Source organism: Pteropus alecto, unplaced genomic scaffold (assembly GCF_000325575.1).
Source record: "Pteropus alecto unplaced genomic scaffold, ASM32557v1 scaffold189, whole genome shotgun sequence".
NCBI lineage: Eukaryota > Metazoa > Chordata > Mammalia > Chiroptera > Pteropodidae > Pteropus > Pteropus alecto.
In genome coordinates this window covers 4,094,390-4,105,962 of record NW_006442117.1, presented here as the reverse complement: position 1 = coordinate 4,105,962, position 11,573 = coordinate 4,094,390, and the positions used below count along the sequence as shown (strand labels likewise).

General features: G+C 42.8%; 1 protein-coding gene across 1 annotated transcript in view; it reads right to left on the bottom strand.

Moving 5' to 3' along the window:
* The window catches only part of RYR2 (ryanodine receptor 2), a 561,319-nt gene that overhangs the window by 147,973 nt on the left and 401,773 nt on the right, over window positions 1-11,573 (bottom strand). Inside the window, 6 exon segments of the mRNA XM_025039067.1 lie at window positions 1,011-1,138; window positions 1,626-1,766; window positions 3,510-3,600; window positions 4,917-5,137; window positions 6,313-6,482; window positions 9,905-10,025. Of these exon segments, the coding sequence (XP_024894835.1) occupies window positions 1,011-1,138; window positions 1,626-1,766; window positions 3,510-3,600; window positions 4,917-5,137; window positions 6,313-6,482; window positions 9,905-10,025 (872 nt within the window).

The following is an 11,573-nucleotide window of genomic DNA, read 5'->3' as shown; positions in this document are numbered from 1 at the left end:
CGATTCCGCTTCTGGGTATATATACCCAAAGGAAATGAAAACAGGATTTCAATGAGATATATGTACTCCCATGTTTATCACATCATTATTCACAATCACCAAAAGATGGAAATAACCCAAATACCATCAATGGATAAATGGATAAAAAAAGAGATCTGGTATATATACACAATAGGATATTATTCAGCCATAGAGAAAGGAGATATCCTGCCATTTGTGACATTAATGGACCCTGAGCAAATTATGTACAATAAGTCAGACCAAAAAAAAAAAAGGAGGACCAAAAAAAAAAAAAAAAAAAAAAATACTATGTGACTATTTAGCAAAAGTTTTCAACATGATCACTGTGGCTGATAAGATGTCAGAGGAAGTCTGAATCACCCTGGCCTAACAGCATGCTGGCAGAATCTTTCTCCAGAAAATGGAACATAGAGCCTGAAACCGCTCAAACATGACAGAAGCTGAAGACAGATTCACTACAGTTGCAGTGTAGAAGGATAAAAATCTTTGCCTCTCTAAAAATTTGTTCTTCACTATGTGAAAGGATGTGAACTTGAACATAAGCATAAGTTCGGCCAGTGAGCACTGCAGGGATCATTGCCGCCCATGGGAAGACTGTGCGGACAAACACCAAAAGGACAACGTCCTGGGAGTCAGAAATTATAACTGATCCGTGCCGCTTTCCAAAGTTACACAAAATACAATTCTGAACTCGGAAAGAAATTCTAGAGGAAACATGTATAATCAAACTTTCTGCGAAGAGGTATTTGTATATTAACTACAGTATTACTTAAATTCATATTTGAAGATATTTTTAAAAATCAAAAATAGCAAGTATTTAGAAATTGTCTCACTTTAATCATTTAATTTTAAATTAATGTTGTAAATTCCTCTAAAAATACCTTCTACATATTATTTTAAAAGGACTCTGTTTACCAAAGACAACTAAGCAAGAAGCAGCATCCGTAAGTAGCCTCTAAATGAAATCACCGATAAACGTCCCCTATTACGGAACAAACTTCTCCAGTCGTCTAGTAACGTCTGTCTGAGACTCGAACTGATTCTGATTGACTAATTTAAGCAGAAGCACACGGAACACGCTGTTCCGCTCTTCTCTGCAATGCGACCATCCAGCCTTCTGCGAGCGTATGAGCCGCTCGTTACAAAAACGGAAACTGCGAGGGACTGGCACGTGCACGGTGGCTCCGAGCAGGGCTGCTCACGTGTCCAAAGCAGCAACGTCAGTTAGGCCAGTGGATGTTATAATTTTATGAGATTTAACATTTAATATTTTTTATATTTCATAAAACGTCTTCAGGTTTTATAAGATTGGGGCGGTGACTAGGAAGAGTTTAAGTCCTAAGTCCAAATGCACCAGAAACTTATCGTCCTGTGTGTGTAATTCCCTAAAATGCTGAACCATTTTAAATTCCAAAAGTGTTACGACCACAAAGAACACAGCAATCGTGAAAAGTCAACATGAGTTGCATTCTCAAATGTGCTAGAAATTGAGGAAAGAGAAGAAATAGAAAACTCTGTAAGTCTTGATAAGTCAGTCTTATCGAGAACCTACGGCTTTTTAATTATTTTATCACACGAATAGACCCACAAAAATAATGACTTACCTTTTGAGACAGGGCATCAAAAATGCCCCAGAACAACTTTCTTGATAAATGAAGTTCTTCTTCTGAGGCAGCTCCAAAGTTTCCCCACCCTCCAGGCAGGCAGTAATACTTCCAGCATCTTTCATAATGATTTGTCAGCAGCTAGGTAGGAAATTCATTTAAAAAGCAATAAGCTAAAGAAGCCCTTTAGATTTTTTCCATTTTTCCCATGTGACATTCCACTACCATGTAACAGAGTCGACAGAAATGAAACTGCGCAATCCTTATGAATTATTTTCGAGAAAACATAGTAACGTGTATACTGTGTCTCTTCAAAATTCAACACTTATCACCACGTGAAGACCAAATGCCCAATTTTACAAATAACTGCATCCCGCACAGCATTCGCCGTGAGGCGGCAGGGTTTCCCACGTATCCCCGAGTTCTACGTTAGTTGCTGTCATTTACTCGCAATTTTATGAGCCATCATCCCCTGGAATCCATGCATGTAACAGAGGGACTGGTGTCAGGGTGACCCCGAGCAGAAGAAAGAATCTCTAGAATGCAGCACCTGAAATCTGGACTCGAAGGGAAAACACTTCTGAATACTTCTGCTTCCTCTCTGCCTGTCCTTCGTCACTACACTTTATAATTTGCTTCAGAACTTAAGTCTCTAAGTAAACCTCCCAAACTGCCCTACTTCAGTATTTCTTTATATTTCTTTGGTGGTTATGGATGCAACTTATTATCTTACTGCGTGTCTATGTTGCTTCTCCAGTTTTGCTATGAATATTTTTTCGTCCAGGACTCGACCGGAAGTTCAAAGAACGGAATCTTTCAATTAGCTCTTTGGATAATTTACTCTTGATCTGTAACTAATACATTCACAACTATTTGCCGACTTAATAAAATGATCTTTATGAATCAACTGTAAAATTTTGGATTCTCTTTTCTCTAAGGAGGAAAATAAGCTGGTAAGGTTTATAAAATAATAGATTAAAAGCTAACTACATCTCTTTTTGTAGAAATATTTCTTCTAGTTTGGTCTCCTTTTCCAGTTACAAAACACATATAGAATTTAGGAATCTCGAATGATGAAATATTGAGATTGAATTTGCTTGGATTAACTTAAAAATATCTGTAATGCAAAAATGTTGTCACACAAAGTGCCACTGTATCTTTTTTCAGGTATCTTCCCGTTCATCTATACCAAGAGAATTTTGTATGACAAGTCCACCCTGTGGCCGTGGCCATAACCGTGGCCTCCACGCACAGACCATGCTGCTAGTCTGCATCTTAACCGGAGTGTGCACTGGACTAGCAGACGACAGGAAAACAACCCCAGTCGGGAAGGCAGCACGGGGCTGCTCCACTCATGAACAGACTAGCAAAGCTGGGCAGAGAGTGCCAGTGACCTCCCCGCTGTGACAAACCGTGACTGTCTGTACACAAAGGTATCTTTCAACCTGTTGAAATGATATCTGGAAACTGTCGTTATGCTGTCAACTTAGAAAATGTTGTGTGTGTGTGTGTGTGTGTGTTTTAATGTCATTGTGCACATTTTTTGAAAACGTTGTTTTTGAAGCCTGCTCCCTCCCAGTATATCAGGCCTGTGACCATGTTTCCCGGCCTGAGAATTTCTTGGCTCACCTTTTTCTTGTGGCCCATTTGTTCCTATTGATTTCATTTCCACTGACAGCAACTCAATCTCAGGATTTCTATGGTATTTTACTGCTTGTTCATTTTAGGTTGATATATCTATACCTGTACGCCCATTTCGATAACCAGAAGAAATCTTTCAGCATCAAAGATCAAACACGTTGTATCTAAGAGATGTACATGTTGCAACAGGAAAAAGTCAAAGGACCCAGGAATCGAATAACTGCGAATGTTTCCTCCACTTACCTTAAGTGGCATCTTCGCGTGCTCGTTTAGTAACGGGACATCAAACACTAATCTTCTGAGTAAGTGTTGCATCATAGAAGGTCTCAACTGGCTGGTGGGACAAAGCTCATTTTAATAACGGAGAGAAACGTGCCTAAACTAAGTAGATAATTCATTAGAGTAAATTAAATACGCCAAGCACCTGTACGTGTCCCTCTCTTCAGAGGACGTAAGTTTAGGAGCTCCCGATCCAGAGGCTAAGCGACGGCTGCATAATTTTTAAGAGGTTACATTCCCGACTCATCTGTGCCCAGGCCTGAAAGCCGGTCCTTACTCGCCACAGGAAAGGATCCTCTTCTGCTCTGTCCCTCCCAACACGTACAACTACAGCCCCCGCTGCTTCTGTTAACTTGGTAAATGCTCCCCCGCCCCACCCCGACTCTGGGGGACGGGGGGCGGCGGGGTGGGGGGCGCGGTCCACGGTGACCAGACCAGAAGCGGAAGACAGAGTGGGGGAGCAAGAGGGAGAAAACGGCGGAGGCAGAAATCAGCCGGGAGGAGGAGGGAAAGGTAGCGAACGCATGGCCAACGGCCACTGCGTCAGGCCGTCCTGGCTGCTTCACCCCACTCGATATGCAGGGAGGTCTGTGAGACAGGTCTTTTGATTCCATTTTCTAGAATTTTAGGGTCAGGGAAGTGATAGCATATGCTAATTTTTCACCTCCCTCAGTCCCATCAGGCTCCAAACCCGCTGTGAGTGAAAACCTTCCCTCTGCCCACGCACCGCTGGGGCGTGAGCCTTCACCGCCAAGGGCCGCTGCCCAAGTGGGAAGCAGCCACCATCCTCGCTGGGGGCCCGAGAAACTGTCCCTTTCGCTGTCAGAACTTCAGAGGGAGGAGACACATTTCTGGTTTTCATGGGAAGACGCGTGAACACGTCTATCTATAGGAAGTGGTTTTCCAGGCAGAAGGCAACAGTCAGCATTCATCACTGCCACCATAAGTGGTGCTTTAATATTACGCTCTCGTTTTTTTATATTTAATAAATCTCTTTTTCTTTTCTCTTCTAGAAAGGGAGTTAAAACCATTGCACACACTCAGAAGGGGAGAATCTATCCATCGTACATTGAAGTGGCAGGGACTCCTCACAGAGGCCTTGCCCACCAGCATCCAGAGCAGCACGCCTGGTCCAGTGTGGCACCCAAGGCTGCACCCAACACTGCCCCCTGGCGGAGTCTGGAGAAACGCTCCTGAACCGGCCTGACCAGGGCTCTGACAAGACTCACTTTAGTACACAGAGCTACCTAAGATGAGTTAATTTGTTGGAACAGAAACTGTTTCCAAAATTCATAACAATTTGTCAAGGGCCACACAGTAAATTCTCTTTCTTAAAGAAGAGACTTGGTGTAGAGTTAGTTGCCTACTTACCCACAAATAGACAGCAAACAAACTTCTATGGAATCCCGCTGAGCTTTGGTCAGCGAGCAGCCCTTAGAAAGCCTGTACACGGTATGAAGTAACGAGTCGATGAGGGAAGCGTGGTGCTCTGTGCCAGCAAAAAGAGGGGCACATCTCGTCAACAGAGGCAGCACGGCCGTGCACAAGTACCGATTCAGGGCCAAGGCCATGTCCGTGGCACTCAACGCGGCCTAAAAGGGAATCGCAGAGTAGAAAGTCATTTGTGTCTGGCAGTGGACCGCTCTCGCGGGATCAATACACTGACATGTTATTTTACTATCTAGAATGCGAGAGAAACATGAAAACTGGAAATGTGTTCCTCAGTTACATCTTTACATGTGCTTCATATGATTTTTTACCAAGACAAATAAGTTTCCATTGCTTATGAAAACATTGAAATGAATGAGGCGGTATCTCCCCAAAAAGCCCAAGAGATAAGAGGTTTGTAGTCGATACCAAAACATCAGCAGCAGGACAAGGAAAGATGAAGACGCTCGTGATGTCAAAGGCTGTGAACACACTACTTGGGGAGGAAAGGGAAGGAGCTTATCCTCTAACGGGTCTCACAGTCCTCAATTATTCCTGTGTTCTACGCACTATTATTATTTATGTGTCTAGTCATTTCCATCAGCACCAATAATCAAAGACCGATTGTCTTGCTACGGTGTCAACTATACTATTTAGGCTCAGATTTTCAGGTGAACACACCCGAAGAAACAGGACATTTTAGTTTCATTTTCACGATTCTCCCCTCATGGCTTTCGTGAAAGAGCTATTCTCAATTCAAGCCCTATTTTCCTCCGAAATCAAAAAGACCCATTGAGCTGAGAATAAAGGGAGGTATTATGATAGCCGCTGGATAACACGTCGAGTTACGGCTTATTCCAGAATGTCTCAAATGGCAGAACATTTACACTGATAATGGCGGATTCCCATCGTGCATCACTGGCCACGCAGGGTAGCGCTTAACCTCCTGCCCGTTAACAAACTGAGACGCCGAAACGGGCGTGACCCGGCAATGCCCGTTAAACCTTGTCAATACTTTAATCGCTGTTACTGAGAAGTGTCATTGTCGAGGCCAAGTTACAAACTAACAGGAGCCACCGGAACCTCCTGAGAGTGACGTGGACTTCTTATTGTCCTCCGTGGCACCTGATCAGAATCCTCATCTTACCCTTGCCAGTTTTCTCCACTATTCAATGAATTCCTTGCAGACACAATGTATTTTATTTTCTGTTTATCCACTGCTTGCCTAAAAATACAACAGTCATTCAATACACGTTTAGTGACTGTAAGTGAATGAATGAGCCTGTCTACGAAAGACTGTTATAAACCGGAGACTGAAGCCGGCTGTTCGAGTCCTTACCGTATCTAAAGAAGCAGCAGCCCGGAGATCTGGCAGAAAGCCAACCTCTAGAAGATGCAGGAGGAAATCCTGAACCTCAATCCCATAGACCCTGTCAAGGAACAAAACCATGGCTGCCTTGTGATCTGGGCAAAACCCCGCAGACATGTCAGGCTCCACCACATTCCCATCTAAAAGAGAGAAGGCGACATATTGTAGTCAACGGCCACGCCATCACGAGATGCATCACACACGGCTTCTATCCAGCCTCCTTATGTTTTACATAAAGTTACTGGTCAGAAGGTTTTCTGCTCTTCTACCGCTCATAAGGAAGTGCTGGATCTAGCTCAAGAAATACGGCAGTGCGATTTAAAGCCAAGGTCATTTAAATATCATTCGCACATCCGTCTGTTAACTGCACACATGGTCAGGACATAACCTGATGCCAGATGCTGAGAAGGAAACAAAAAAGCATCCAAAATCCACACCGTGAAACTAGGAGTGAACACCAGAAAAATGTAAAATGTAAAGTAAGGTCTCCACTCTTTTAAAAAATGAGTGTCTCCTTTCAACATTAATAAAACTCATTTACGCCCATGTGGTAATTACTGTACGTTTACATCTTTATGGATGAGATAACCACAAAACGATAAAATGACTCTGTGAAACCAGTTTGACTTCCCAGTGAAATATGTTTCATTAATCGTAGTAGAATTAACAATTAAAACATATTCGAGTCATACTATTTTCTCTATAAACAGTCAGTATTGACCCTTTATTGTAACTCTGTAGATTCAGAGGTCGAGGACCATTAATATGAGAAATTATGGGACTATGTGCCGATTTAAAATATTGAGGAAGTGGAACCTTTCCTGTTTGACCATGTGACAATTATGCCAACTGCTACTGAAAATACACCATTAAGATTCTAGAAAGACTATCACAGAATCATTAATAACGATGCAACGTTAAAGAAAGAAGGACCCAGGGAAAGACGATGCATGCAGAATCATCCCGAAAGAACAAAGGCACAACTTTTTTGTTTTCATTCTTAGTCAATGAATGAAGTCGATACTTAAATCATGAACAGAACAAACAGTAATGTTTTTAGGGAAAGTAGGTTAAAGGCTAATCTCAAATAGCTTCCATTCCTTATAATTGTAATAATACCTAACAAACCTAATACCGTCCTGCCAACAGGGACAGTAACAGCAGTAGCAGTTCTCGTGGTTTGTGTGGCCGTCGGGCACAGGAAGGCCGCAGACGCAACCACACAGCACCCGCAAGCCCACTGTGACGTCAGTACATCACACTCACTGAACAGAGGACGACAGCCGACCTTCAGGCAAGTTAAATAGCTCGTCCGGGTTACACGCCTAGTAACTGGCAAAGTTCGATCTAAACCAGTTAAAGTTGGATTTAATAGCCAACCAAAGCCGATTTAATGTCAAGTGTTAAATCAGTAGTATGCTATAATTTTCAATTAAAAATCTATACGAGATTCCGGTTCGATTCTCCTAAAAATCATAATAGGAGGTTTAAATTTATCATATTCTATGACTTTTGAGCAACTCACTATCCTAAAATAAGATTTGTGTTTCGAACACTCATTCAAGCGGATGCTCGTTTTAAGGAACGCTACGACTCATCTGCTGGGACTCGAGACTCATCCACCTGCTACGTGCTCTTTCCATCAACTCCTCAAACAACCGGAGACAACGAACCAGATGAACTGCCTCCTCCCAGACATCTGGGGTTCGCACTGGAGTGAGGGGGGCTGTGGGACCTGCAGTGCCCATCCTCCCACGGCCACCATGTGGGGTCCGTCGGTCCAGCCTGGGGCTGGAGCTGCAGGGCAGCGCCTGTGCTTCTGAAGGTACGTGTCTGTCCGCAAGGTTTCTGAACCCCGCCCTTTCATCACTGTCCTGGGCCACACCCCAGTTCTAGAATAGTGTGACAAAAAGGTCTGAGAAAGACTTAGCTAGCACCGAGTGGGGTGGAGGGACCAACCTTTATAGGTGAACTTCACGTACTAAATATAGAACACGTAGTGACAACTATTACTGCTAATCAGCGATGCCTGAAGAATCAACCAATTCATCATTGAAACATAAATATTGGTGAATTAAGTGTTAAAGTTGGTTTAAATGGGTACCACAGAAAAATAAAAACATACAGGTTTCTGTCTACAGTCTCCGTAAAAGGAAAACGGCAAAAGAAAAATGTGGAAATTTAACCATGACTAGTGGATTGCATTCTAAAAATAAGTTTCATTGTGTTTGTGACAGGTCACACACACACACACACACTTTAAATCCCAAGGTAGACAACATACCTCACCTATTTATGAAGAAAATGCACACATCATAAAACAATATCCTTATAGCACAAGTAGAACAGGAAAGAAACCAAGTGTGAAAAATCTTGAAGGCTGGTGAAGGCGGATAATTGGAGAAAAATGAAGAGGTGTAGGAAGATTCTGGAGCAGTGCTGAACGGGACATCTGGACGCCCATGGCCCGTGTTCTTGGTTCTTTGTATATATAGATTTTACCTTAACATTCAGCACTTCTCTATTCACTAATCTGCGTGTCACTGGTATTATCATCTTTATCCTGACACGTCAATTTCGTGGCTTAAAAGGTGGAGAAAAGGTATTTTACTTAAGCAGATGACTATGAGTTAGAAGAGAGGCCAAAAAAAAAAAAAAGGAAGATGAGGATGATGTGTATAACACAAGAAAAAAACGCTTAAGGTGGAGAAAGCAAAAAGCTATGGGACAAATTTTAAGTCCAGCCTTCCCCAAAATTATAATGAGTGCTCAATTATTATAGCCACTATGTCACCTGGAAGATGTGGCTCGGTAAGATTAGCACACATGGAACTCGCTTTTCACAATCTTACGCTGACAAGGCCGAGCCACCGACAGTGGCCATTTGCCATTTCCACTGCAGCTGGGGCAGCGCAGGGAACTCCTGTGGCTGTGGGCCAAGGCCCTGCCGCCGGCTCCAAAGCAAAGCGTCCTCCCTCCCCGCGTCCACCCTGGGCAGGACGGTGAGAGGACCGTGCTGGGCGATGACACAGACAGCAGGCTGATTCTGAGTTAATGTTGGAAAACCACTCCTAAGCGGTTTCTTAACCAAAAGTGACATGTTGGAAAAGGACAATAAACATTTGGTCAAAATGGAGGAAAAAAAAATCTTTTCAGAATTTTCTCCTTAGTCTTGAAAAGAGCACTTCTTTTAACACACTGGGAATTTTCAAATCTCTAAGTTAAAGCTATGATCATTGCTTTTGGGGTGGGGTGGGGAAAGCATTATAAGAAAGTAATAATGAAAATTATCAAAAAGAGTGAATTAAGGATTGTGGACGAGAAACACAGGGAGCGAAATTAGGTAAGACAGGTGCTCGCTTCCTGATCGCAATCACGGCTATTTAAAAATCATTAGAATAGAAAATAGTTTATAAAATAATGTACTTTATGTAGATCTTCTTTTGTTTTAAAGAAACTTAAGCAGTGACCCTATGCTCCAGGGAGAAAAATGTTGAGTAATGATAATACACACCACCATCCAACGTCCTACTGAACCACAAGAAGCCGGAGCAGGCCTTACCCTTGGCTACCGTTGGCATCTGGAAAGCGATGCTGATTACGCCCACCAAATCTCCCAGTGGAATCAGGGATCTCAAAATAGATCTGATCCTGATGGCTTCTCCCTTACCAGCATGAATCAGCTGCAGGAGGGAAAATAAAGGCATATTAGAGTAACTTGGTCAAATTAATGTTATAATTCTGTCCAGAAAACTGACATGGGAATCCAAGTCTGAAATAATTCTGTTACGTGTACGCATTAAATTAGATCCTGCTCAGAAACTGTTGTTTCAGGCTACCAGGAAGATATTTACTTCCTCACCCAGCTCCACTGACATCAGCACATGCCAAGTTCTGTACTACGATCTAGGCCAGCTGGTTTATCCGTTACAATAATAGTTTTTATCCTGTTGAGGGTGTTAAAATATATAGAGAATCTGATAAGTCTATTAATGCTTACTTCCCAAAATTACATATAAATATCCATCCACAACATGAGCTAGAATACAAAGGGAAAATTATCTTTAGGACCTGAAAATATACTAAAATTTATGATTGATTTAGCCCCTTTCTTGCTTTGTGTTGAAAATATAATTGTATTTCTATCTGTATTCCACAATTTCACCCAAGGACGGGCTTACAATATGGGGGTGAACATGAATCTAACAAGTATTTTGGACTCCTGCAGGCCCCTGAAATATTATGAAGACGAGGCTCTGACACCATCAAGACCGTCAGCCGGTCTCGGGGACAGGGTGCAGGCTTCAGGGCCAGGATGCTTGTGTTCCCTTCACCGGGGTACAAAACGCAAGCACAAGTTCTGACCCGTAGGAGGTCCCCAACCAGTGGTTACTGAGATGGATAAATTTCAGAAGGGCCAAGTTAGTCTGTTATTAAGTCACTAAGATTTTTTTCCCCCATTCATATAAAAGAACAAAAATCTTCTGTTTATTGGCATAATTTCTCTCTTGGATCTTTCACTTTAACAGGAAAGAAAACAAATATTGTAATCATAAAGCTTTGTCTACAATGCCCTCCGCCATACAGATTTTTGACAATCTATGTGATGAAAATCTCATTAGCAGGTTACAGTTTCACAAATATCAGACTCTAGGTTATCTAACATTCTGACATTTCTCCAACCTGTGATTCCTCTGTATTCATATCAAGAAAGCGAGAAAGTTTTAACCCACAGGTGTGAGAGAGATCTCCCCCCCTCAAAAAAGCAAAAAAACGAACAAAAACCCCACAGGTGCTAAAGGGTGAGCGCAAGTCCTCCGGCTTCCTGCTCAGACGGGTCCCGAGTGTGTCTGTCTAACCCGTGTGACCTCGGTGTGTTTCTGACTCTGTCGTTTTCCATTAACAGGCCGTGAGGCTAATTTTATGGGCCCTGGCAAGTATTTTTTAAATGAATGTAACAGAATGAAACATAACAGCTTGGAATAAGATAAAGAAGAAAATGTCGGGCCGTACTTTGAAGTAAAAGTATTATTCGATGAAACTTAATTTTATCCTGGTCAAAAAGTTTAGGGAAAACTCACGATCGGGGCTGAAGAGCTGGTTCCTCCCCCTCGCCTGCCCCCGCCCCTGTCCCCTAACGCAGGGGCCAGCACGAGCGCCCCTCACGGGGACCGGGCATCGTACCAGGACACGGCTGGACAGCGGTGGCCGCCTCCTGCTCAGGCTACCGC